This window comes from Arachis stenosperma, chromosome 10 (assembly GCF_014773155.1).
Source record: "Arachis stenosperma cultivar V10309 chromosome 10, arast.V10309.gnm1.PFL2, whole genome shotgun sequence".
Classification (NCBI taxonomy): domain Eukaryota; kingdom Viridiplantae; phylum Streptophyta; class Magnoliopsida; order Fabales; family Fabaceae; genus Arachis; species Arachis stenosperma.
In genome coordinates this window covers 133,801,545-133,828,920 of record NC_080386.1, presented here as the reverse complement: position 1 = coordinate 133,828,920, position 27,376 = coordinate 133,801,545, and the positions used below count along the sequence as shown (strand labels likewise).

Genomic DNA, 27,376 nt, shown 5'->3' with positions numbered 1-27,376 from the left:
TTTAAAATTTATTAATTTTATTTTAGCTATGTTTTGTTTTAAATTTAAATACATTAATTTTCAAAGAAACTTATTTTATATTTTAAATATAAGAGAGATAAAATATGAAAAACTAAATCTAATAATGTGTTTCTTGTATTTATTTAAATTGGTTTTAATAGTCTTTGGTGGAATAATTACTGAATAAATTACAAGTCCAATTGTAAATTTATATATTCTTGTAAAATATTACGAGGAGTCTATTTATCTTTTATTATTTTAAAATATTATAAAAGAAAATGTTTGACTAAAAGTCATTAATTTTCAATACATTAGATATATTAAAAACTTAAAATATCCTTAATATGTGCTTTTATAAGATACAAACAAGTTAGTTAAGTTGTTATTATTTCTACTAAAAAAATCGCTTTAAATAGATTAGAAAACTCGCTCTATTTTTGTAACCTTTGACAACCCCGCCACCTCCAAAAAAAAAAAAGGATTCTTTTTTTCTGATCAATTTTTCATAAGAATGTTGAGTTTATGCAGTTTCCCCTCAGAAAGTAACTCAAACTGAATAAATATGAGTTTTCATGATCTATGGAATTGAATTTACCTTAGCCTTAGGTTAAGATTTTTATTATTTATTTTTAGTTTACCATTTCATGATCTATGGAATTGAATTTATCTTAGCCTTAGGTTAAGATTTTTATTATTTATTTTTAGTAAACCATTGGTCTCTACCAAAAGATTAGATACATGCCGTAAATTCTAGTTGTCAAAAGTCAAGTGGTATATACAAGACAGTCCTTTAAATAATCTTATAGTAGTTGTAATTCTTAAGAAGTGCAATTAGAGGAATGATATTAAAACTAGGACAATACATTCATAAATTTCACAACTTATTTCCAAATAATGAAATGGAATCAAAGCAACCAAATATGTTTGTCTTGTATTACAAACTTGGGCATATTCTCAATTCAACCAACCAACCAAACATGAAATTCCATTACAAACTTAAAAAGGAAACGTGGATCAAGCTTTCTAGGTGAAAGCTACTAAAATTCGTTTAAGACAAGGATGGCAAAGTGCTTCATCAAGCATGATTCAACGATTTCAATTATCTGGGGAGACTGCTTTGTGGGAATTTGCGTAATGGATTTTTCCTTATTTGCTCTGTTTCCCTGGGGAGAAGAAACAATACACAAGCGTCAAATCTTGAAAACACATCGGTATATGATCATAGTGCACAAATTCCAAGGTTGGCATTACCTTTTCAAATCCTTTTCGTTCTCCCACCTAAGCTGCAGCAAACGTGAGGACTTCTTACTCTTTTCTTTCACGTTTTGTGATCTGTGTAAGTCATGCAAATTGGTGGATCAATAACTGCTGTATACAATGCTTTCTAATGGAAACAATAATTAACTGGCATATCAATGATGAACAGAGGCATATAAACTATCATGCTAGTACTCATTGAAAATAGACGTGTTTTAAGTTATGCTTTGCTCTTGCTTTAAATTGACTTGTTCGTTCATCCTATTTGCAATTGAGAATTCCAAGGACCGTTGTAATATGTACCCAAAAATATGAGGAAATGAATATGAAAAATGATAAGAATGCTGAAATTTTTTCATGCTATTTGCTAGTATTTAGTATTTACTATAACTAAAACATGCTTTAGCTAAAAGCTTTGCTCTTTTTAAAGCATACTCATTTTGTTCTTTCATGCTATTGGCTAGACGCTAATATGACAATTCCAAAGGTATTTTTTGTGTACCCAAAATGTGAGGAAAAGAAAGAATTAAGGATGATGAAAATTATTAGGATGTGGAAAATTTTCACCCCCTTTTGCTGAGCTGATTTGGAAAGAACAAGATTGAGTATGGAAGCATGGCTATGAAAACCTAACAGCGAAACTAGTGATTCCACTTACTCTTGACATTCTTCATCAACAAACACTGGAATACAGGCACTTGCAGTAGCTATTCCAGTTCTAGTTCCAGGTCGCTGTGGAATCTGAAATCATAGTGCAATAATGTAAGAAGAATATAATAATATGATCAACCATAGAAAAAAAGACAGGCAACGTTTGTGAGGGAAATTTGCACCTTGTAAGATTTCCATTTGCCAGGGATTGCATTATTTTCCTTGTTTCTTTCAGCTCGAGGCCCAAGTGTGTGCCAAGAGTTTGATATGTCGGTCTGATGAGGGATGGAATCATCACATCCTACTGAATCTTTATAAACGGATAGTGGAGCTGCTCCACTCCTGCATAAAAGGGAAAACATGTAGAATCATTTAGGAAATTACAAGAGCTTTGCAATACAAAATCATCTACAGAGTGCAGATAGCACACATTTCCCGCAAAATCATCGCCCAGTTAAAAAAAGAGTACAATTACCTGCTATTATTACTATCAGATGGATCGGACTTGAAAGGGGGTAGGTGTGTGCCTGCAAGATACAAAGAAAATTTCCATGTCTAGTTAAATTACCTGCCATCCAAGATTGAGACAGAAGGTAATGTACAGAAAATGGACTCACGGTTTTGTCCCTTGGCAAGGACAGTTCCAAAGCTACGCACCGGTGCTGGTGGTTTCTCCATTGAATCCTACGTAGTGGAAGCAACTTAGGGTTAACAATTGCATATAGATCCTAGAATATAGATAAGTAAAATAGGGAACATCACATACATCTGTCGCTTTTGACCTTGCCATTGAACGTGCAACAAATTTTCTATAAGCAGCCTTCAATTTCTCAACAGGTTGAGCATTCCTTCAGAACAGGCAATTTAATGAGAAATGATATTTGCAACTTTACCATATGCAGAAATCATCAATGAATCCAAGTATGGCATCCAGGTTCCAAATCTAACAAATGGCGTTCTTTTCCTCTAAAGAATGCAGACACAATCTCACTTTCCACCTTTCAAATTTTGTACTTGTAATATTAAATCATAAGGACAGACACTATGCACAATCAAACCAATATAAATATAAGTAATAATCCTCTCACAAAAAATCAACACACATGTTACAAATTACTTATAGCAGCAAGTATTTAGTCAAGTAATCATGAATGATTTTTGGGATGGTAGTATGGTAGTGAACCATTCAACCGGCATGAATATGAAACAGTGAACAATTAGTTTCATAAGATGAGGCTCACTACCTAGATATGCCAAGTTCCAATATCCGATTAGCAGTTTTAATCTTGTTCTTAGATTCCAAGTGCAACCCATAGGAAATGTAGAAATCAGAATGAGTTTTTCCAATTCCATTTGCTTCCAGAAAAGCATATATAACTTCTGCATCTAAGCAATTATCTGCCTGCAAGATCATCAATTGCTCAATGTTCAAAAACAAGTTCTCAAAACTAACAAACTGCAGCAAGTCTATTCAAACAAAGAGAATGCTCATAGAATGAAACCCACGTATTCAAGCCACACTTTGAGGTAGCGCAAATCATCCTTATAGCGATCTGAATCCCAGAAGGCCTGCACGCACTTCTCGTAGATCACCACAAGCCCAGAACCATCGCCGCAGGGAGGAAACGCCTCCTGAACCCACTTGATACACCTTCAGTTCCAAATAAAAATAAATCAAGGGTTAGTTGTGAACGAAGCGCCCTTAATGTTTGGTTTGCATTTTCATTTTTTTATTTTCATTTTCATCATCTTGTTTTCACTAAAAAAAAAAACAAAAATAATATCGAGAAATGAAAGCGCAACAAAAGCTCACATCTAACAACATACAATCTTCCTCTTTTTCAAAATTAACACTTAACCCATCGATAATTAGTATCCTTAACCTAATAGATACATCTATAACAACAGAATCGCTATCCAATAGTTGAGCTATTCCTTTCTATCATCGCATCACAATTTATGTCTGTGCAAGCCGGTAAATAAAATCAAGCTCATCCTTATAATCAAGTTGAGCTATTGCTTTCTATCATCACATCACAAATTATGCATGTGCAATCCAATGAAATTCGTGTAAAATATAAAAATAAATGAATAAATCGGTATATGCGTGAAATCATGATACTTACTGCAGCCACGGCAGAAGAGGATCTTCGCCTTTGTACTCGTCAATCGCTTCAATCAGTTTCCTGAGAGAGAGAGAAAAGCAAAAAGAAACTGAGAACAAAAACATGCGGTGAAAAAGAGAGTGAGAGTGAGAGAGAGAGAGACCTTCGGTGTTCGTAGAGGGAATTTTTGAGGTTATTATCGGTGTAGGACTTGAGAGCGTGGTTCAAGAGGTTAACGTTGCGGCCTCTTTTGAGAGGCCTCACGTTCTCCTTGAAGGTTTCCCACTCGTAACCGGTTTGCCTCTTCGACGCCAGAAACTCCGTCTCTGGATCCACCTTCTCAATAGCCGTTTCCGCCATAGTTGCTCGAAAATGAGTTTGTTTTTGAGAGGAAAGAGAGCGTTGAGATTTTGAGATTCAAACTTTTGAAATTAGCATTTTATATTATACCATGACGATGCTAATTCTAGCCGTTGGTGCTTGTCGACAAAAGAATTTGGAAAGAAAGGACTTGAAAAATGATAGATTAGATAAGAGGTAAATTAGTAATTAGCATCTATCATAGAAAGATCTAAAAAGATTAAGAATTTGTTTTCGATAAACTTATCCGAAAAAAAATCTTATTTTAAATGATTTTTTAAATAAAAACAATCTTTTGTTTGGGTGAAAACTAATCCTTTTATAATGTAAAATTAAAATATTTTATTTCATCTTTGAATAAATTTTTATGCCATAGAAAAGAATGTGTTGAAGATTTTTTAACTTTAATAAAATGTTTTAAGTTTTTATTTTTTGAAAATCTTATTTTTAACACAAAGGCTATATGCATATAAACAAAATTATTATATATTTATGTGTAATGTGTGTTATTTTATATGGTGTGTTTATGAATAGAATCATATCTATAAATTCCTCGTATTTATCTATATCCAATGTATAACTTATGGATATGATCTAATTCGCAAAATGATTGAATTGGATCGAATCATGTATGTCACATATATATATATATCATGGTGATCATATATGCAAATCCGCAACAAATAATAAATAAAAATATATTTGTATTTATGTTTCATTTTAATTAATAATTATTATTTATATATACTGTATTATTTTATTTTATTATTTAAAATTTATTTTAATAATATTTTAAAAATAAACATGTTTAAAAATATAAAAAAAAATGAATTTTGTTAGTGAAAAAAGGAGTTTGATTAAAATTATTTTATAAAAACCGCAATTAAATATTTTTATTGTATTTTTAAATTATTTAAGGACATTTTGGTTGATAGCAAAATTCGAGTGCATTTTGAATGGTTTACCCATCATTAACATCCAATACCTAGTAGTATCACATATACATATGTTTCTTCTCTACCATAAACCAATTGTTGGTGTATTCAATTGGATTCGAGAGTTTAATTTGCCCTATAATTTAACATATCCAAAGTCTAATTTGTGAATCAGAATTATAAGCATGCATTCATATTCTGAACATGTACAATATGATTATTGATAGTGAACATAACAATCACCCCCGTCTTTTCAGTTATATCCAAACACAACACATGGGGCTACTTTGGATCTAAATATTCTCTAATAACAATTAGACTGAAAGTGGAAGAGATCTAGAGAAACAACTCCTAAACTAGCTTACTTTGTTACTACAATTTGGTCTTACTATCAAAAAATGACACTTCCGACCAATATGGAAGTGAGGGGAACCGTGAGGGAAGGGACTCGACAAGTGCCGTGACAACAGACACAATTAGAAAACCCAGAACCAACTTCAACCTTCCCTCCATGTACCACGAAAAATAGCTCATATACCTGTCAAAACAGTAACCGTTAACAACGGCATGATTAAATAGATCTTACCTTGTAGTGCAAAACAAATAAAAGTAAATTACATTGACCTCCTCTCAAGTTAGAACATATCACACACGACAAGAACCTCCCCGCTCGTGCCATATTTACGAGATTAGTATCGAATTTTTAAAAAAAGAGAGAGTGCCAAGTATCATATAACCAAAATCTCAGGTAGGTTAGTTTACGTTTACAAACAAACAGACATCAAGTGTAATGTCATCTAACCACATGGAACGAAAAGAGTCCATAGGAAGTTACCCGACGGAAGTTAAGAATCCAGCTGCTGCCATTGCAATTGAACCAGCATAGGACTTGTTTCTATTGTAAGGAATCTTTTTATCGCCAAATCGCCTTCCAACAATGTCAGCTAGGCCTGACAGCATATAAATACTCAGATTCTCCTCTAAACCCTAAGCTCTAAACTTTAACTTAATGCGAGCTATAACATTGCTTAATTATTATGATCATAGATAATAATTTAATGCTTATACGTAATTGTGCATAGAAATATTACCATCTCCTGCGCACAGATTGCAAATTGCAGCTATGGAAATAGGTGAAGTTCTCCAGTATATTACCGATGCCAAAGTAATGGTAGCAGCATAATATAGTGGTCCTTTAAGGAGTTCCCTGGTACAGAGGAAACAGTGAGAAATAGATGAGAAATAATGCACACGAATGAAATCAATTATCAAACATTAGAAAACCATGCAATGTTTTCACTATATATCCTTCTCTTACTTTTCTTTATATACCATAACTACAGATAAGAAGCTTCCATTTCGATCATAATAACCACTAAGAGATAACTTTCTTGATAGAATTAACTTTAAAATGAGCTAACAATTAATTTTTTTCACAGAAGCAAAGATTCTCACAGGTTTTATTGTCTACAATATTGAAACCTGTAATCTCCAAATCTACTCATTGATTTCACGGTGGCCTCATCTTTGTATATCCCAAGCCCGATAACAAGCATCCGAATTATATTGATACCCGGAATAAGAGAAGCTAAGATGGGTCCCCAACCATCAGAACTGTAATGATTGAACAGCATGATTCAACAATGGAAACTGTAACCTAAAAAAAAAGCTGAATTTTGAGCTCATCAGTTCATGAACTATGCCATTACCTATACAGTGGCCAGAAGAGCATGAAAATCAGCCCAATGCTTACATGCACAAGTTTCCTATTCAAATTCTAAAAAAAGAAACAATTGATCACAAATCTATAGTTTGAAGAACAAAAATGTTCAAAAACCAAGCACTACCATCTTTGAAAGATAGCACTCACTAAATGCTACCGGCCTACTGCACAATGAAAGATAATACAAATCTTAAGTTATGAATTTAATAGCGAGCAATATCTAGGAAGTCAGGAACTAATACCAACAAAAATCTCATAGTGACAGGTTCCAATAATCTCTGTGAAAAAATGCAATGTGTGTCAAAAATGACCTCGCACATGTTGTAACAATGTAGATGAAGGGGAAGACCTATCAGCATATTCATAATAAGTTTTACTAAGGCATCTAATAATACATTTTTTCTATTCCCTCCTGTAAAAGAAAGAAAAGACATAGAAACTAAGTAAATGCTTTGGATTCATAACTTGTTTTCTACTATCTTAATTATGGAAACAAAAAATCTTTAAAATCTATTTCTTGTTCCTACTTTCCGTTCACCGAATTCTGAAAACTGAGGGAACTAGGAACCAAATAAGAAACAAGAGATGTTTCTTGAACACCCATATTTAAGATGTTCAAAATAACATCACTCATTGAAGAGAGCATGAACTTTTTGAATTCAACTACTCTGCATCAACCTTGAGTAAAACTAAACAATTCAATTCAAAAGTCCTCTTCATTATGCAAAGGATGACAGATATGCATTCAATTAACAAAGAAAACACTTCATTAATGCTTAACTTGCCATGATTCTTAAACAATGTTTTTTGTTACCACTTTCCAACTAACCCTGTTGTCACACTAAACCCAACTACAATTCAAATTGCAAGAAATGCAAAAAAGGGGAAAGCAAAAAAAGAATCTCATTTTTAATCTACATACCACAAAAATTGAGATAATTGAAGAATCCAAAGAAGGCGTTTGAAGAAACCTGGTCAAAGAGGGCTCGTTTAGCAGTCTCTTCAAACAACCTAAGGAAGGAGAAGGCGATAGTAGCAGACACAGCAAGGGCACAGATGTCGGAGACTAGAGGGTTTTGGTGGAGCATGGTTGCCGGCACGGCGAATTTCCGGCGAGCTTGCGGTGGTTGCGTTGTGAGAGTGAAGAAGAAGAATAGGGTTTGAAAAGGGTTAGAAACAGGGTTGAAAGAGAATAGGGTTTAGTGAGAGAAATGGGAATGGAAATGTGTGAAACGGTGAAGTGGGTCAAATCTTTGAAGGCAGCATGTGAAGGTGGTGCTGCTGCTGCTTCTACAAAGCCAGGGTTCAATTCAATCACACACAGGTAAATTTTTTAAGGGAAAGTAAGAGGAGTAAATAGAATACTTATACGATGTGAACAATAGAAGATTATGGAGTATTAAAGATATAATCATTAGTATTATCTTTTTCAATCATTCGAAATTTTTGAGATGAGTGGTATCATAATATAGTATTAGAGCGCTAAATCTGAAAGGTCAAAAATTCGATCCTTAGTGAATTCCCAAATCCCAAAAGATGTTTATTATTTAGTACTCGGATGGTTATTTTAAATAGTACGAGGGATGTTCATTTTGTAACTCAATAGCCCATTATACACATTATACAAATAGTCCATCTGTCATTGGTTTTATGTTTGGGGTTCTTTTTAGTTTTCACCTTTCTCTTTGGATACTGTTTATGTCTCTTTAGTCATTTAAGCCTTAGTTTACTAAAATTTTTATTTTTCAAAAATAATTTATAAAAATTAATTTTTAAAAGATGATTTTTTAAAAATTATAATATTTATATTTGGTAAATTAAATTAAAAATAATTTTTAATAAATACAAATAACAATAATTATATTTAGTAAAATAATTTTTAAAATTTAAAAATAATATAATAAATATAAATGTAAGCATTAAATTTGAAAATTAGTTAACATATAAAATTATTTTAGACTTTTAAATTTTAAAAAGCTCTATTTTAGATACTTTTAAAAGTATTCTAATTTTTTAAAAATTGCATGCACAAACACATAGTCTTTTTGATTTACCAAATACAAAATAAGGAGTTTGAACTTTTAAAAAGTAAAAGCACATTTTCAAAAAATTTTATCAAATCAAGCCTAAGACATGAACATGCTAATATACGTTATCCCTTCAATTTGGTGAGATTTATAAATTAGATGGACATGTAAAGACATAGATATATATAAATATATAAAATTTATATACTACTTGTAAGCTCAGACACTAAGACATAGATAGACATAGATACAATATACTAATTTTTTTTTCTTTTAAATTTCAAATTTAACCCTAAATTATATTAATGTTTCTTCTCTTCTTTCCTTCCCTCTTTCCTCCTCCATCTTCTACTTCTATCATCTTCTTTTAATCACTCATCCCTCTACCACTACCATTCTTAACCACTCCTCAAGATCTATCGCCCATCATTGAAATAGTTGCAACGTCATCACTATCCAGTCCTCTCGAGTAGAAAGTCAACACGCCGTCGCAGAGCCGTCATCGTCCACCCCTCACGACCTAGCATCTTGCAGTGCCCAACACTCGTGATATAAGAACACTCATGCGCCGTGCCTACTCATCTTCCTCCATTTCACAATTGCCATCACCATCAACTCACAACAACCATTGCTTTTTTCTCCCCTTCTATTGCCGTCACTCCATCTTTCTCATTCTCTTGATTTTTTTTAGTTTTGGTTGATTGTTATTGTGATTACAAGCTGTCTCTCTGTCAATCTTTTTTTTAACGAGACAAATAGTTATTGTTAAGAAAATTATTTCAAAATTTTTGTTAATTATAGGTAGTGGTAGTGGTGGTGAAAATTTAGGATTAACATTTAAATACATGATTGCTTCCAATTTCACCATAATCTCTCAACCTGTTTCACCCCCAAAACTCGCTGCTGTCCCCCAGGTCTCGAAGACCATGCTGACGCCGCCGTATTCACCCTCCGACGCCGCTGCAGGATTTCTGCTAAACGAAACCACACCTTATTTTTCCGTAGGAGAGTCGGATACCTCCGTAGCCCCTTCCGTACTTCTCCGTGGCTGCTGCACCCCCGATCCTGCTTGGAGTAAGCATCATCGTCAAAGGGATATCGGGCTTTTACTTTTTAATCGTTCTTGAGGTGTTGGTATTCATATTGATGATGATGATCCATGATTACGTTGATGTTACCTCTTCATGGTTCTATATTCTAATTCGTTCATTCTTATCAGCAACTATCACAATAGGAGAAAAAGGTTGCATCAACACCATTTGTGTGCCTCTTGTGTCCCATTTAACGAGTAAATACTCATAGTCGTCCTTGAGATTCACGCAAATACCCATAATAATCCCTAAGATCCCGATTTCCCTATTGTAGTCCTCCAGATAGAGCTCCGAGTACTCAAAGTGGTCCCTGGATATATTTCTGGTGATGAGTCATCACTGGAGTGCTGACGTGGACTCGATTTACCACGTTGGAGAGCTCCCAACGGCTAGCTGAGGTGGCGAGTTTTCAATTTGTACTCAAATTAGTCCTTCATATTATATTTAATCCTAAATCCCCAAATTCTCATACACTTCATCTCTTCCTCTTGTTCATCTCTTCTTCTTCTTCTTCTTCTTTCAAGCATATCTCAGATACTATAAGTGTTGGTGTTGGTGTTGACAATGGTGGTGGAGGAGGAGTGGTTTAGGTTGGGGGAGGGGTTAACAACCCACAACCCTCTGGATCTTCTTCAGAATCTAATCTGGATAGAGCTTACACAGCGCTATAGGCATAGAAATCTGCAATCACTGATGACCTAAAGAAAAATCTAGGAACATGGGTTGGTTCAAATGTGTTTTCTTACAAAGAGTTTTTTGTGATTTTACTGAAGATGAAATGGGTGCATCTGCATCGGCATTCCCTGTAGTTGCATGCATAGATCTCAACCATGCAAATCTCCAAGGAACCCTTATCAAAGAGCTATCTTTACTCACTGACATGTCCCTTTTCCACCTTAACAGTAACAGTTACTTCTATGGGACAATCCTCAAGAACTCTTCTACAAGAATCTTGATGCACTGTTTCTCAACAACAATCAATTTGAAGGTGAAATTTCTCAAAATCTTGAAAATTCTCCTGCATCAGTGATAAATTTAGCCAACAACAAGTTGAGTGGGAACATCTCAGCAAGTTTTGGATTCATGGATTATAGAAAGACAACACCTGATGCTTGATGGTATATACAAGCCAGACAATTTATGTTTCACGTGACATGTTTGAAAGAAGAAGAAGAGATGAACAAGAAAAAGAGATGAAGTGTCTGAGAATTTGGGGATTTAGGGTTAAATATAATAGGAGGGACTAATCTGGGTAAAAATTGGAAACTCGCCAGCTCAACCATTGGGAGCCCTCCAGCGTGGCAAATCGAGTCCACGTCAGTACTCTAATGATGACTCATCACTAGAAATATACACAGGGACCACTTTGAGTACTCGAAGTTCTATCTGGAGGACTACAATAGGAAAATCGGGATCTTAAGGATTACTATGGGTATTTGCGTGAATTTGAGGGACGACTATGGGTATTTACTCCCTATTTAACTATTGGATTTGTTAGCCTGCTAACAGCAGAGTGCTGACATTTCGCGATATGCTCCAATGCAAATTTTTCTCTTTCTTCTATTTAGATCAAACTGATGAAGGATTGAAGGGTGAAAATAAAAATGGAGTTTCAAAAAGCTGGTAAGGCTAGACTTTTTCATGTCACCCTCGGGCAGATTAATATTAATTAGGGGGTGAAAATAGGTCAGGCCAGACCAGGTTTTGCTCTTAACAGGTCTCGTCTGTCATGTGGTCAATTGGCCTGAGTCTGACCTGCAGCCTGCTATAGGATTTTTTTTAAAGTACTAAGTCTGGGTTGTTATTCAGTCTGGCCTGGCCTAAAGCCTGTTAAAAGGCCTGGTAATTTTTTTTATAAAAATAAAAATATTGTTTAAAAAAATTATTTTTTAATAAACATATTTATATTTAATATGTCATATTTAATATTTATAATAATTTTAAATTTTAAAGTATTTAAAATATACAAAACTATTTATAATTAAATATAATAAATTTAAAATATCTCATAATTTTGTTAATAAAAAAATTATTTATATATGTAATTATGTATTAACAGGCCTAGGCAGACAGGCCAATAAGACTAATTAATGAGCTTGGGTCTGACCTATTAACATAATAAGGCTTTTATAAAAGTCTGAGGTTGTGCCTATTTTATAACAGATCAGGCCAAACACAAGTCAGGACTCCTGACAGGCCGCCTGGTCTTTTTCTACCCCTAATATTAATTCAATGGCCTTGAAGGGTGAAAATAAAAACGGAGTTTCAAAAACTTGGTAAGACTAGACTTTCCCATGCCACCCTCAAACAGATTAATATTAATTCAATGGCCTGTTTAGGATGGTCATTTTAGTAGGTATATGGATGATTATTTTAATTTTTATGTGGATGGTTATTTTGATTGGATTGGATTTAGTTATAGAATTAAAATATGTTGAATGTTCAATTCACTAGATATGCGAATGATTATTTTTATTCTTAAATGAATGGTTATTTTGTTCGATTTGGTTTAGGTATATACAATTAAAAAATGTTGGATGATCATTTTATTAGGTAGTTAGATGATTATTTCCAGTGAGGGAGAGAGTGGTGCCGGTGAATGGAGTGGTTGGTGAAGCAGCGACGGCTTGATGAACTCGGAAGGCGACAATAATGTCTGTTGAGCGGGAGAATGACGCCGGTAAAGAAAAATGGTTGATGAATGGGCGGCGATAGAGATTTTGAGGAAGAAGATGTTGAATTGGTAAATTAGGGTATAGAAGATGGTTAAAATTTTAGAATAACTAATAAGATTTTTAGTTTGGATAATTTGAGTGGTTTTTTTTTTTTTTACCGTCATTGGGTCAAATTGTCAGCCTATTGTATACATTGTAAAGATTTTTCATTGTCTTTTTTAGCCGATTTCATAGAAATTTAGTGTATTGTTGTGTATATTGTTACCAAATACAATAAAAAAATTATGTATATTTATGTTTATGTGTTGTTATGTTTCTGTGTCTCTTTTCACTCTTTTGTGTCTTTGTTATCAAATGGAGTCTCATAGTACTATTTCACTATCGATCACCCAAGAATATTTAGTCTTGTAAGGTAGTCTTTATTGATTCACACAAAATTTTACGTGCTCCATACTTACTCGGATCAGAATGTAAGCTAGTGATGCTTTCGACTATTAAATTTTTGTAATCTAGAATGTAATACTCCACCGATTTACCTAGCAGTTTGTATAGCTCTTTTATAATTTCATTTTCATGGTTTAAGCGATTTAGACTGCTCCCGTATTAACATTCTATTGAATCTACTGTATTGAATAAGAACTATACATTTAAAGTTTTGAATTTTGATTAATTAATTCATTTTTTTTTACATCTGATTATATTAATTCTGTTGACAAATTATTTTATCCAATATTTATTTATTATTTTATTCTTGTATCAAAACATAAATAAATAATATATGAGCAATATTAGATTTAGTTTTGCTTAAGTTTTCCATCATATGAGTTTACATTTTACAAGATTAGTTGAAAAAAAAATGTGTGGACATAAGAATACTGAATTTTGAATTTCTAAAACAAAAATAAAAGATATTGATTTAAAATTAATTCGATTCACATTTTTTTTAATTTTTAATGACTACAACTAAGTTATTTAGTAGAATTTAATTCACTTATGATTATGATAATTAGATGATATATGAATAAATTATTTTACAATGCGTAATTTTAAATTAAAAGGTAAATAAATCGTATTATAATATATGATGCTATTGTATATATTTATATGTTTTGTGCCATTTATATATCATTATTTTATTACAAATTGCTAAATCATATTATGATATAGAAGAGTGTTAGGAGCAGTATTTTTGTTAAATTCTGGTCAACATTTAATTATATAAAAAAAAATTGAATGATTTTATACTATTAGATGCAATCTCACAATATTAAAAATATCATTAATGACTAATTGATGGCTAAAAACTACAAAATTTATTGGTCCCTAAACTTTCTCAATAAGATATATTGTTAAAACTAACGCAGAAAGAGACTGATATAAAACAAAAGAGAGAGAGTTTTTTTATTCATACATTGAGTACAAAAACTAGAAACTAAGATATATATATAGTATCATACCAATCGATTAAATACATAAAAAATTTTAATGAGAAAATTTATTCTTCAATTGATTGTGTTATCATGTCAATCGATTGAATAAGAAAATACTCTTATAACTTTGAGAAATTCAATCGCTTGTGTTGTACGTTCAATCGATTGAATTACAAAGAAATACGATTTTCTTGGCGTTTACAGACGGATCGAGAAAAAAATTCGTTGATTCATATTGTCAAAATATATTTGAAGGTCCCCATTAATAAAAGATTTATCTTGTTGTTGGTTTTGGTTATTTTCTCATCAAGTTTGACTTATGGGAGGATAGAGAGAGAGTTCTCCTGGGCGGCCCTTGGATGATAGCGGGAAACTATGTGGCAGTAAAGCCGTGGTGCCCTTCCTTCCGTCCGTGTGAGGATTCCTTTGGATCTACGTTAGTTTGGATACGAATCACCGGTCTTAATATATGGTATTATAGTGAGAAGGCTATCTTAAACATAGCGAGAGCGGTGGGAAAACCGATTAAGGTTGATTTAGCAACCAAGTCAGCTGAGCGTGGAAAATACGCAAGAGCGTGCATCCAAATCAATCTCGGTCAACCTGTGATACGCAGGATTCTGGTTGATGGCTTTGAATACGCCATAGAATATGAGAACCTGCATCTAATCTGCGGAAAATGCAACTGCTTTGGGCATGTGACCCGGGATTGTGAGAAGACAGAGGGGGAGGAAAAGCCCGCCGCATCGGATTGGAAGGAAGACAAGCCATCAGCAACCACCACGGTTAATCCGGCGGAGAAAATGGTGCATCAGAATTTTGAATTTGAAAGTGCGGGTGTCAAGGCTGCGTTGAATATGGAACAAGCAAATCTTGTGCAGGAAACGTTGCATGAGATTTCGGGTGACATTAATGCACCTATTGATGATGAATGGATTACGGTTACTAAAAAAGGAAAAGCTAAGATAGGTCCAAAAAAAGGCTTTCTCCTAAGAAGGCCCAATAATGATATGAAACAAAAAGGGGTTGGTAAGGGCCCACTATTAGCTAATAGAGATGTCAACGGGCCTGCCCCATCAGACAAGGCAACAAGAACAGGGAAACCTTCCTTTCTTGGGAGCTCGTTGGGAGTGAGCAAAGGGAGCGCGGCAATTGTCTTCTCGACACCGAGCTTTAAGTCGAGCCACAAGAGAAGGAGGCCTCCCTCTCTGCAGAGCTCGCCAACCGATCATGCCGGTGAAGACAAACACGATGAGACCAAGCAGGAAGGACGCGATGTGCTGGAGGGAAATGCCAAGCAAGGAGACAGAGGACCCTCGATGTGAGAAGTGGGAGTCATCGTTCCATCATCAAGCTGGGTTTTTATGTTTAGTGATTCTCTGAACTTGATCAGTTGGAACGTGAGAGGAGCTTCAAACAAAATGGCTCGAGTTCATTGCAAAGAATTGGTAAGAAGATTTAATCCTGCTTATATTATTCTTGTAGAGACACATGTTGCATTTAGTTCTATGAAATTTTATTGGGAAGGCTTGGGTTTTTTGCCGATTGGGATAGTGGAAGCTAGTGGGCATAAAGGGGGAATATGGTTTTTGTCATCTGATGTTAAAGCTACATATAGAGTGATTGCTACCATGGCACAATGTCTTACTATAGAAATTGCTAGCGGAGGTAGGTCTTGGGTTTGTAGCGCGATCTACGGTAGTCCTCAACCTGCGAACCGAGGAGAGTTGTGGAATCACCTCTTAGCTCTTGAAGCTTCTGTTCAGGGTCCGTGGCTTGTCATCGGAGATTTTAATGAAATTCTGAGTTCCCAGGAGGTGAAAGGGGGATTATATAATGCTAATCGTAGCAATTACTTCTCTAATGTTCTGGATAATTGCAATCTGTTTGATCTAGCAACAGTGGGCAGAAAGTTCACATGGTTCAGGAAGGTCCAGGGTAACAGGGAAGTGGCTAAGAAATTGGACAGAGCGTGTAGTAACAGTAGTTGGAGGCTCATATTCCCTGAAGCTTTCACAGAAGTGCTGAGTCGGTTACATTCGGATCACTGCCCTTTACTTATTCGATGCTTGGGAGCCCCAGAGAAGAAAAATGGAAGGCCCTTCAGATTCCAGGCTGCATGGGCCACTCACCCTTCATATAAAAGTGTTGTCCATCAAGCTTGGAATGGTAATTGCACCCACCTTCATGGCAAGCTTCGAAGAGTTCAACAGGCTTCGCAAGAGTTCAATGCTCGCGTTTTTGGGAACATTTTTGTCAAAAAAAGAAATCTTGAAAGCAAGCTCGATGATTTGCAAAAAAGATTGGAATCTAGTGACGAGGTTGCTCTTAAAGAGGAGGAATGTAGGTGCAGGGAGGAATACAACTCGGTCCTTGCCCAGGAGGAAATGCTCTGGTTTCAGAAGTCCCGGGAACAATGGGTTAGATTCGGTGACAGAAATACGAAGTTTTTTCATATGCAGGCTATTATTAGATGGAGAGCAAACAAAATTCATGGGCTCTTTGTGAGTGATGGATCCTGGTCCTATGATTCGGAACTTCTCCAGAAGGAGGCGTTGGCATATTATAAAACTCTCTTCTGTACCACTGAACCCGTGGAGGTGGATTGTTTGGGAGATTTCCCAAAGCCCTCACTTAGCCAGGAGGCTTGTGAGAACCTCCTAAAGTCAGTTACGTTGATGGAAGTTAAAGCAGCAGTGGATAGTATGAGTCCCCTCAAAGCCCCGGGACCGGATGGGTTTCAAGCGTACTTCTTCAAAGAATATTGGGATGTTGTTGGGCAAGATGTGTGGGATCTGGTTCGAAAGGTTTTTCAGGGGGAAGCAATTAATCCAGCTATGTTGGAAACTCTTATTGTGCTTATCCCGAAGGTTGACGTTCCAAGTAGAATGAAGGATTTTCGTCCAATCAGTCTTTGCAACGTTGTTTACAAGATTGTAACCAAGGTGCTGGTGAGCCGCCTTAGACCTTACTTAACAGACTTTATCAGTCCGAATCAGGGTGGGTTTATCCCTGGGAGGGGAACTCCTGATAATATCATTGTGGCAAAAGAAATTCTTCATTTCTTGAAGAAATCTAAGTCAAAAAAGGGTGCTATGGCTTTTAAGATAGATTTAGAGAAGGCTTATGACAGGGTCGATTGGAAGTTTTTAGAGTTTACTTTGGAAAACTTCGGCTTTCCTAGATCTACTACAAGTCTCATCATGAGGTGTATTCAAGCATCCTCTCTCTCGATTCTGTGGAATGGAACCAGGTTAGAGGGTTTTCAACCTACAAGAGGGCTCCGGCAGGGGGATCCCATGTCGCCATACCTTTTCGTCCTTTGTATGGAGATGCTAGCATGCTTTATTTCTCACCAAGTTCAGTTAGAGGTGTGGGACCCGATTGCTGTCTCGCGGAAAGGGCCGAAAATCTCACATCTTATGTTTGCTGATGATCTTCTCCTGTTCTGTAAAGCTAGTAAAACCCAAGTTCATCAAGTCATGCATTCTTTGAACTTGTTCTGCAAGGCCTCTGGTCTAAAGGTGAACTTAGATAAGTCGAAAGCTATCTGCTCCAAGAATGTGACTAATAGACGAAGGGAGATGCTGGCTGGGGTGTCATCAATCCGTTTCGCTCACGACTTGGGTAGGTATTTGGGGGTTAATCTCAATCACCCGCGAGCCTCTAGAACAGCTTGCTTAGAGTCGGTAGAGAGAATTAGAAGTAGATTGTCTAACTGGAAAGGCCGTCTCCTGAATAGGGCTGGCAGACTTTGCCTTATAAAGTCCGTGGCATCTTCCCTCCCTATCTACCAGATGCAAGTTGAGCTATTTCCCAACAAGGTTAGTTCCAAGATTGATTCCATCCTACGGAATTTCTTATGGAAAGGCAAGACGGATGAGCGGGGCTTGAATTTGGTGAAGTGGAGTACAGTGGTAACTCCCAAAAGATATGGGGGTCTTGGTATTCGAGATACTCGTAGTGTTAATATGGCTCTTCTGGGTAAATTGGTCTGGCAGATTTTTCATGAAAGAAACAAGCTTTGGGTACGCATAATGCTTGCAAAATATATGCAAGGGAATAAGTCTTTGGAGCTAGTTTGCCCTATGCATGCTTCGAAAATCTGGTGCACTATCACAAAAGTTGCAAGAAAGTTAAAAGATGGTTTTATGTGGTGTACAGGCCCTCTGACTCAGTCCTTTTGGTATCATCCCTGGAGGCCTTCGGGAGCTCTTGCTCAGGAAGTTCCCTTTGTGCATATTTCGGACACAGCTCTCTCACTTGGTGATGTTTGGTTTGGGGGTGGCTGGCACCTGGAGGGGCTTTATACGGTTCTCCCAGAATCTTTGAAATTAGATATTACCTCTCACCATCCATCTCTGCTGGAAGCGCCTGAACCCAACTGGTATTGGGGGTCGACTGACGCTATGGTTTACACGACACGAAGTGGCTATGAGTGGCTGCTGGGACAAAAGGTTCAGTGGGATACTAATGAGTCTTGGTTGTGGCTTTGGCGTATGAATATCCCGGAGAAGGTTAAGGGGCTAATTTGGCTCTGTTTGCATAATGCTATTCCCACGGCCAGCTTTCGTAGCAGCAGAAACCTGACTATCACAGATATATGTCCCAGGTGCAATGAAGCGCCAGAAACTGCAGATCATTGCCTCAGATCTTGTATCAAAGTTCAGCCTATTTGGAAACGTCTAGAGGTGGGATTGAATATAAGGGATGCCTCTTTGGAGTTCCGAGCCTGGCTTCGGATTAATCTTATAGAAATGGAAGCTATCTTTGCCGCAGGACTCTGGTGGATCTGGAGAGATAGAAATAATGATATTTTCAATCCAAATGCTAGATGGAGTATGGAGAAGGTCATCATGCTTGCTAGACATGCAGCGGCTGAGTTTGGTATTGTTACGCGTGCTAAGCAGGTTTTCTCCCATCCTTCCTTGATGGATACCTGGTGCCCCCCTCCCTTACATGTTGTGAAACTGAATTGTGATGCTAGCCTCGTTGAGCATCATCATCTTGCTGGTTTTGGGTGCGTCCTTAGAAATGATTCTGGTAATTGGCTGTCAGGTTGCTCGGCAAGCATACCAGCAGGATCGATCACTTGGTGTGAGCTTTATGCCATCTGGAGGGGTCTTTGTTTGGCCTGGGATTGTGGAAAGAAAGCTATTATTTGTGAAACAGATTGCTTAGAGGCTTATCTTTTGATCACCAAAGGTTTTGCGGGAATGCGAAAGGATTATAATGATCTTCTCTTGAAGATTGCTGAGATGATGCATCGGAATTGGGTAGTTCATGTCCACCTGATCCAGAGAACAGCGAATACAGCTGCTGATCTTCTAGCTAGGACAGCGGCACGTCATAGTCTTCCTTACATAGATTATCTTGTTCCTAGTCTTGTTGTTCAAGAGATAATTAGGAAGGAGATGTCCTCTCCAACTTAATTGTTCTCTGTGTTTTCTTTCTCAGTCACCAAAAAAAAAAAACCATTTAATGGTTCAAATATGGGATTATCTAATCTTATGCCAACTGAATTATTTAATGTGTTATCTTGTAGTTAGAAGTAGATAATGTGGCTCATGATCATCGTTACCATAAATGAATCTCTATCAATAACAATAATACGATTTAAATTTTAAACTAAAAAAATTTAGAAAATCAGTTAAAAAAAAATTAATTTTGTTTTTTAAAAATTTAAATGCATTAGTTTATCTGTTTTAGCATTTGTTGAAAAAGAAAATTTAAATTAAATTAGATATATGTAAAATGAGTCACCAAAAAAATATATATATAAAATAAAATTTAAAATTTAACACCTAAAATTTCAATTAATAAAAAAAAGTTCAAATCATATTTTTACTAATTAAATATTACATATGTTGTTTCAAAAATAAAAAAATTAGATCTATAGACGTAATAGAATAATACTAATTATCCCTATCAACTTCTGTTATTTTTTAATTAAAAATGGTATATAAAAACAATATAGATAAATAAATTAGTGCACCGGGCACACAGTAGTAGTGATACATTAAATAGATAATCTGGCTCATGATCATCCTTAAACAGAAACGAATCTCTAACAATAACAATACCATTTAAATTTTAAACTAAAGAAAATTAGAAATTCAGTTGAAAAAGAAATTTGATTTAATATTTTTAAAATTTAAATGCAATAGTTTATCTCTTTCAGCTTCAGGGTTTATTTGAAAGGAAAATTCAATAATTTATAATAATTTCCGATCTTATCTAAAAGTTTGAGCTAAATGATATAAGATGTATGATTAAATTCACGTAAAAACAAAATTAAAAATACCCCCACCCATAATCTCCTTCTTCACTTAACACTTTTCTGTCGGCTATTAAATTCCACCCCTGCACCCTGCATCTGCATCTGCATCTGCATCTCTCTCCTTCCAACGAAATCCCACGCATTTCTCTCTCTCTCTCCCTCCCTCTCTCCCTCTCTCTCACATCACTGATCTGACTCTCGATCTGTTCGTTTCGCACCGACGCCTGATCCGCATTCCTCTGAATTCCGTAAGTGAATCTCACCTCCCTATATTCCGTTTGATCTCGATTACGTTTCTATTGATCCGTCACCGTGACGCTATTTTCCGTAATTTGGATCCTATAATGTTTCAATTTTGATGTCATTGTTTCGAAATCTATTTTTATTTTCTTGTGCAGCAACAACATGACGGAGGAGGAGGTGGTGAACGTGCGCGGCGGCGAAATCTCCGATTCCAGCGACGGCGATCGGCACAATATCAAGGTTAAGTACTGCAATGGCGGTGCTGCTCACGAGAACGGTAGTGTCGCTGGCGACGCGATCGCCGGCGACGGGGCCGTCGTCTCCGGGAATGACGGCGGTGATTCCGGTGCCTCGGATCTCACCGTCGTGGTAGACGACAAGGTGGATGGAAAGGCTCTTTGTGAGTCTGATGTGGCGGTTTCTGAGGCTTCTGCTGTAGCTGAATGCGAGTGCGAAGAAGCGGTTAATAAGAAGGAGGAGAATGATTTGGAAGAGAAAACGGAAATTAGTAATGGAACAATCCCTGTCGGTTGGGGCGGTCAAAATGACGAGGGATCTGCTGTCGTTTTGGAAGACAATGCGAAGGAGGTTAATGAGACAATAACTTCCGATCATGGATTGGGTGTTCAAAACGGTGCGAAGAGCGAGATTCGCGATGGCATTGATGAAGTCAACGGTGCTGATTTGAATGGAATTCACCAGAACGGTGAGATTCACGGCGACGAGAAAAAGGAACCTGTGACCGTTGTAGAAGTAGATCGTACTGATGGGAACAATGGTAGTCACAGCGAATTGGAAAGTGTGGCTGTTGAAAACTGTGTGGTGAATAAGGAAGTTTCAGTTACTATGGATGTGAATGAGTTTGCTGATAAAGATGGTGAAAGCAAATCAGCAGAGAAGGCGCAGCTGGAGGCTGTTGATTCAGGTGGTGGAATTGAGGAAGGTGGAGGGAGTGTGTTGGAAGGAACAATTGAATCTACCTCTGATGCTGTTTCCGATGAGAAGGCTGTTGCACAGGAAGTAACAGATCGTGAATTCACGAATGTGGTTAACGGAGATTATCAAAATGGTTCTGCAGAAACTGAGAAGGATGAGATTCCTATTGGCATTGATGGAGTGCCTGTTTCTGTAGATGTGAAGGAATGCGCTGGTGAAGATGCTCACATCGGTTCGGATGTGGAGAAGTCTGAGGCTGAGACCGTAACTGATTCAAATAATGTGAATAAGAGTGTTGCTGGAGGTGATGTTCAAAACGGTTCAGCTGAGCAGGAATTGAGCAATGGGGTTCATGTTGAAGGTGAGTCTGGCTGCAAATTTGAGAAGCCTGAGGAGGAATCAGGAGAAGAACTGGTTGACAAAATAGAAGACTCATCGGCCTTGAACAATTCAAATATATCTGGACATGGTATTGTTGTGCCTGAGGCGAATGCCAATGTAATGGAGTGTGAAGCTGAACCTTCAAAGATTGCAATGGAGAGTGATTCCGAGCCTTCAAATCTTGTTGTTGAGAGAGAAGCCGAACCTTCAAATGCTGCAGTTGAGAGTGAACCTGAGCCTTCAATCATTGCTGTTGATCCTGAGCCTTCAAAGATTGCAATGGAGAGTGATCCTGAGCCTTCAAATCTTGTTGTTGAGAGAGAAGCCGAACCTTCAAATGCTGCAGTTGAGAGTGAACCTGAGCCTTCAATCATTGCAGTTGATCCTGAGCCTTCAAAGATTGCAATGGAGAGTGATCCTGAGCCTTCAAATCTTGTTGTTGAGAGAGAAGCCGAACCTTCAAATGCTGCAGTTGAGAGTGAACCTGAGCCTTCAATCATTGCAGTTGATCCTGAGCCTTCAAGGATTGCAATGGAGAGTGATCCTGAGCCTTCAAATCTTGTTGTTGAGAGAGAAGCCGAACCTTCAAATGCTGCAGTTGAGAGTGAACCTGGGCCTTCAATCATTGCAGTTGAGAGTGATGCTGAACCTTCAAACGTTCCACTGCAGAGTGAACCTGAGCCATCGACCACTTTGGTCGAGCATGAAAGTGAGCCTTCAAATACTCTGGTGGAGAATGAAGCTGAGCCTACCAAGGTTGCTGCTGAGAGTGAAGCTGAGCCTACGAAGGTTGCCGCAGAGAGTGAAGCTGAGCCTACGAAGGTTGCCGCTGAGAGTGAAGCTGAGCCTCCAATGTTTGCCACTGAGAGTGAAGCTGACTCTACAAAGATTGCAGTTGAGAGTGAAGCTGAGCCTTCAAACTTCACAGTTGAGAGTAAAGCTGAGCCTTCAGATGTTGCAATTGGGAGTGAAGCTGAGCCTTCAAAGATTGCCGTGGAGAGTGAAGCTGAACCTTCAGCTGAAGGTGTACTTTGTGTCGAACGTGAAGCTGGCAATGTTGGAGATGAAGAGACAAAACTAACTGAAGAAGGATCTAATACTGATGCTGTGGATGTACAAAATATGGGATCAGAGGTAGTGAAAAGGCCATTTTACTATTTGATCAGGATACCAAGATACGATGATGATGAAAATATAAAAGAACAGATAAAGATTGCTATCCAACAAGTAGAAGAGAAGACTAGGATTCGGGATGAAATTCGATCCGAAAGCCAGAATAAAAAGGTCAGTCACAAGGGCAGTAAATTTATGTTATTTGATAATAATAATAATAAGAACAAAGAAAACCTTTTCAATTATTTGAGGCCAATGTTTGATGTTTTACAACTTTTGCATGACGATGTGATCAGGCCACATGTAAGGAGTACAATCAAGAATTTAGAGCTGCAATAACAGCAGAGAGGGCTGCTCGGGACACACTCAAATCCAAACGCCAAGAAATGGATTTGGTTCAAGCCACAATGAACAGATTAAACAATGCAATTTCTGTTGGGGATATAGATGGCAAGGTATGCTACCAATTTTCTTCTGGAGATATTTATAAGAACTTGAGTCTTTTGCCAGTCTTATGTTTGTTTAATTTTCTGATATTTAAACTTTTTGGCAGATAAGAAACATGGAACACATGATTGAGCATGAAACACTCCCTCTAAAAGAGGAAAAGCAATTGATACGTCAGATCAAACAATTGAAGCAGAATCGGGAGGAGCTGTCTTCTAGTATGGCGAAGCAGGATCAATCACAGAAATCTCTAGACGACAAGGACAATTTTGAAGAGAGCTCAAAGGTAATAATACATTCGGACTGCTATTACGTTTTCATGAATTGACTACCTTATTCTTTAGTCTATGAAAATGAAATGATATTATTTTGATGTTTACAGAAATTACAGCTTTTGAAGAAGGAAATAGAATTGCTTAGAAGTAATGTTCAGAAGGCAGAGGCAGCAACCAAAGCTGCAAAGAAGAAATACGAAGATGAATGCAACATATTGAATGAGATATCAGCTCGGTTTAAGTTTGCTGATGACGTTCGCCAAGAAGCATATGCGAAATTACAGACTTTGAAGAAACAATTCCATTTGAAGGTACGTGCATCCTTTTCTTATCGTTTTCTTTGAGATAGCAATTATATAAAAGGTATGTGTTGGTAAGACTAGAGAAAGTTGATTCTTGGATAGTTCTGTTTTAATTATTTAAACTTGGGACCTGCTTTAAGTAGTTTTGTATGAGTTTGAACTTAGCACTAAAAATACACTAAATGGCTTCTATTACTCATAACAGTGAAACAATAAAAATACATTCACTGGACTTCACTCTACTACTGTGTGGTTTGCTATTCTAGTACACAACTGATATCATCCTTAGTTGCTTGCCATTCGATTTGTTCATCATGCACACACCTTTTTGTTTTCAATATTAATATATCATCCATGGGAATCCTCTTCAGTTAGTATGGTTTCTGGAGAGGAACATTTGCAGATTTGTGTATATCAGATAAACTTTTTATTCTCTTTTTCATTTTAAAGCCTCTCTAAAATAGTACTAGTATAATTGCTGTAGAGGATATATTTTTTTTTCATTTTTTCTTGTGCCCGTCAGTTGAGTGTAACGCTTTTCATCTGTACTGCAGAGCAAATACTTTTGGGAATACAAAAATGCTTCGAAGAAAGGGCAGGACCTAGCCGCAGAAGGAAAGAAAGAGGAACTGCAATGCTTCTGTATGGATCAGGTAATCTTTTCACCCAGACAGATTATCTGTTCTTTCTTGCAATCTATTACTATTAGCCAGTAAATGTGACTTGACCACTTACCAATAAACAATTTAGGTTGAGCGAATGATGGAGCTGTGGAACAAAAATGATGAGTTCAGAAGGGACTATGTACGGTGCAACACCAGGAGTACACTAAGGAGATTGCAAACCCTGGATGGCCGATCACTGGGTCCTGATGAAGAGCCACCAGTAATTCCGAGTTTCTTACCCGAAAGAGTATCCAAAGATAATTCTTCAGTCTCGCAATCAACTCTCGATCAAGAAAAGAAACCAACACCAGCAGAATCTGTTAATAAAAAGGCTGAATCAGCTCCAAAGGCAGTGGAACAAAAAACTGAAAAAAGTCAGACAACCAAAGCTAAAAAGGCTGCAAAAGCCACTCCTTTGGAGAAGTCAGTGGCTGCAATTCCTCGATGGGCAGATGAGCCTGAAGATATACCTGAAGAACCAGTGCGAACAAAGGAGGAAGAGGAGCAGATCTTAAAGGCCGAAATCGCAAGAAAGGAAGAGGAAGCAGCAAAGTTGAAGGAAAAGCGAAGGCTAGAGGAAATTGAGAAAGCTAAGGAGGCAATGCTTCGGAAACAGCGTAATGCTGAGAAAGCCCAACAAAGGGCTGCCTTAAAGGCACAAAAAGAAGCCGAACAGAAAGAAAAGGTAAATAGCATTAACATGATTTCAACTCTATAAAAAGCATATATCGGTTGTTGTATAACTGTGCATTCTTTCTGATGCAGGAAAGGGAGAAGAGATTAAGGAAGAAGGAAAGAAGAAAGGCTGCTGCCACTGAAACAGCAGAAAACACAGAACAAGAACCTGCTCCTATCTCTGAGACTGTAACAAGGAGTACGGAAGAATGTGTTCAGAGTGAAAAACCGGTTGAGGTAACAAGAAGATCACAATATACAAGGCAGAGCAAGGCAAAATCTATGCCGCTCCCTCTTCGCAACAGGGGAAAGAGGCGAATTCAGCCATGGATGTGGGCTGTGATCGCTGTTCTGGCTGTTGTTGCCTTGTTTTTCTTGGGGAATAACAGCTCTTTGAGATCTTGGCTCCAAGGTTCTGCTTATTGAGTATGATACAAAGTATAATCTACTTTTTATTTTACTTTATTTTTTAAACTAAGCATTACTAGACTACTAGGTGTTTGCCGGGGATGTTACCCTTATATTTATTACATTTACACTTTACATACATACGTATAGGAGCAATTCTTTCGTGCGCTTACATTTTTTTTTAACTCCGGTTAGTTTTGATTATTTTCTTTAGACCGAGATTTGTTTATTTGCGGGTGATGTGATTTATATTGCTTATTGCTTTGTTGCTGTGACCAATATGGATATGGTAATAAATTATTATGATTGTGCCTTTTATATTCACTGTTATTCCTTTTTCTTTCTTAAAAGTAGTTTCTCTCTTCTATAGAATGATAAATCCTCCTTGATACATAAGTCGTCTTAAGTAACCACAATTATTAGATAGATTAATGTTATATATTCAAGTTTTTTTGTTAATCAAGTTGGTTTAATATAACAAAAATTAATTATGATTAGCATTATTTCAAGTCTTATTATTTAATTTGGTTGGACTTGATTCATAAAAAGATTTGGATGTGTAATATTATTCATAATATAAGTAATATGGAATGACTTTTCTGAGCTGATTATTGGTTAAAGAAAAATTAGTTTCCGAGTAAATAAGGTTATTTGTAGTATAGCAAGTGAACTTAGTCTACTGTGCATGCTTGTGATTTTAAAAGGGTACAAGAGGCTGTCTCTGTTTTCTTACTTTTTTCTCAGTTCACCCTTCAATATATATTGCCTTAACCAATTCAATATGTTAGTAACCATTAATAATGATAAGCGATCATTGATAGGTTGCATGATAAAAGTGGAGGTAAATCTTTAGCCAATTGAATTTCATGTCTTTAACAAAGTAATATGGTGTGGCTGATTCACATATGTTACGTACGTGCATTAGTATTAGGCTATTATTAGCTGAATGTTCTAAACCCAAAATAGTTACCATGCACCTTGCAGACTCATTCTGAAATGCTTATTGCCATCAGCATTTATGATACCAAGTGGTAATCCCATAATTTGTTATGAGCTATGCCTATGCGCCTGCATGTGCATGGACTTAGCATGAAGGAACTACTTGTTCTTTTTAGTTTTTGCTCTGTACAAATTTATAGTCAAAATTCCTGACTTAGTTTTGGGTTAAGGAAAGTTTTCTTAAAAATAATAATTTGAATATTATTATATGTAGAAGTTGATGAGTTGTAATTCAAGTGAAGCTTTGAGTACTCTTGAGATAACTATATAGTTCTTGATAGTAATAATAATAATGTAACACGGTAATCCAACTAATCTCTGTGTGAATACTTAATAGATGACAGCTATAGACCTATAGTTATAAAGACAACTATTTTATGCGATATATCGAGTGTCAA

General features: G+C 36.5%; 3 protein-coding genes across 4 annotated transcripts; 1 reads left to right on the top strand and 2 right to left on the bottom strand.

Moving 5' to 3' along the window:
* Window positions 1–884: 884 nt before the first annotated feature.
* On the bottom strand, window positions 885–4,497 carry LOC130956322 (mitotic spindle checkpoint protein BUBR1). The gene is made up of 11 exons (XM_057883359.1): window positions 4,177–4,497; window positions 4,035–4,094; window positions 3,415–3,559; window positions 3,153–3,310; window positions 2,675–2,756; window positions 2,526–2,592; window positions 2,384–2,435; window positions 2,091–2,250; window positions 1,916–1,998; window positions 1,252–1,332; window positions 885–1,163 (listed from the first exon to the last, which is right to left on the bottom strand). The coding sequence occupies exons 1-11, from the start codon at window positions 4,371–4,373 to the stop codon at window positions 1,100–1,102; spliced, it is 1,149 nt and encodes a 382-aa protein (XP_057739342.1). The 5' UTR covers window positions 4,374–4,497; the 3' UTR covers window positions 885–1,099.
* Window positions 4,498–5,476: 979 nt separating this feature from the next.
* On the bottom strand, window positions 5,477–8,340 carry LOC130956285 (probable phytol kinase 3, chloroplastic). Of its 2 annotated transcripts, XM_057883325.1 has the most exons (6): window positions 8,003–8,340; window positions 7,018–7,085; window positions 6,791–6,922; window positions 6,400–6,515; window positions 6,144–6,258; window positions 5,477–5,846 (listed from the first exon to the last, which is right to left on the bottom strand). In XM_057883325.1, the coding sequence occupies exons 1-6, from the start codon at window positions 8,117–8,119 to the stop codon at window positions 5,681–5,683; spliced, it is 714 nt and encodes a 237-aa protein (XP_057739308.1). In that variant the 5' UTR covers window positions 8,120–8,340; the 3' UTR covers window positions 5,477–5,680. The 2 variants fall into 2 exon arrangements, 1 of the variants encoding a protein (XP_057739308.1); XR_009077064.1 differs by lacking the exon at window positions 5,477–5,846 and having other exon boundaries at window positions 6,143–6,258; window positions 6,764–8,340.
* A 12,245-nt stretch (window positions 8,341–20,585) lies between these two features.
* On the top strand, window positions 20,586–26,192 carry LOC130955032 (uncharacterized). The gene is made up of 8 exons (XM_057881805.1): window positions 20,586–20,782; window positions 20,933–23,378; window positions 23,504–23,662; window positions 23,761–23,940; window positions 24,037–24,240; window positions 24,786–24,884; window positions 24,982–25,581; window positions 25,662–26,192. Exons 2-8 carry the CDS (start codon window positions 20,940–20,942, stop codon window positions 25,995–25,997), a joined length of 4,017 nt encoding a protein of 1,338 aa, XP_057737788.1. The 5' UTR covers window positions 20,586–20,782; window positions 20,933–20,939; the 3' UTR covers window positions 25,998–26,192.
* Window positions 26,193–27,376: the final 1,184 nt, after the last annotated feature.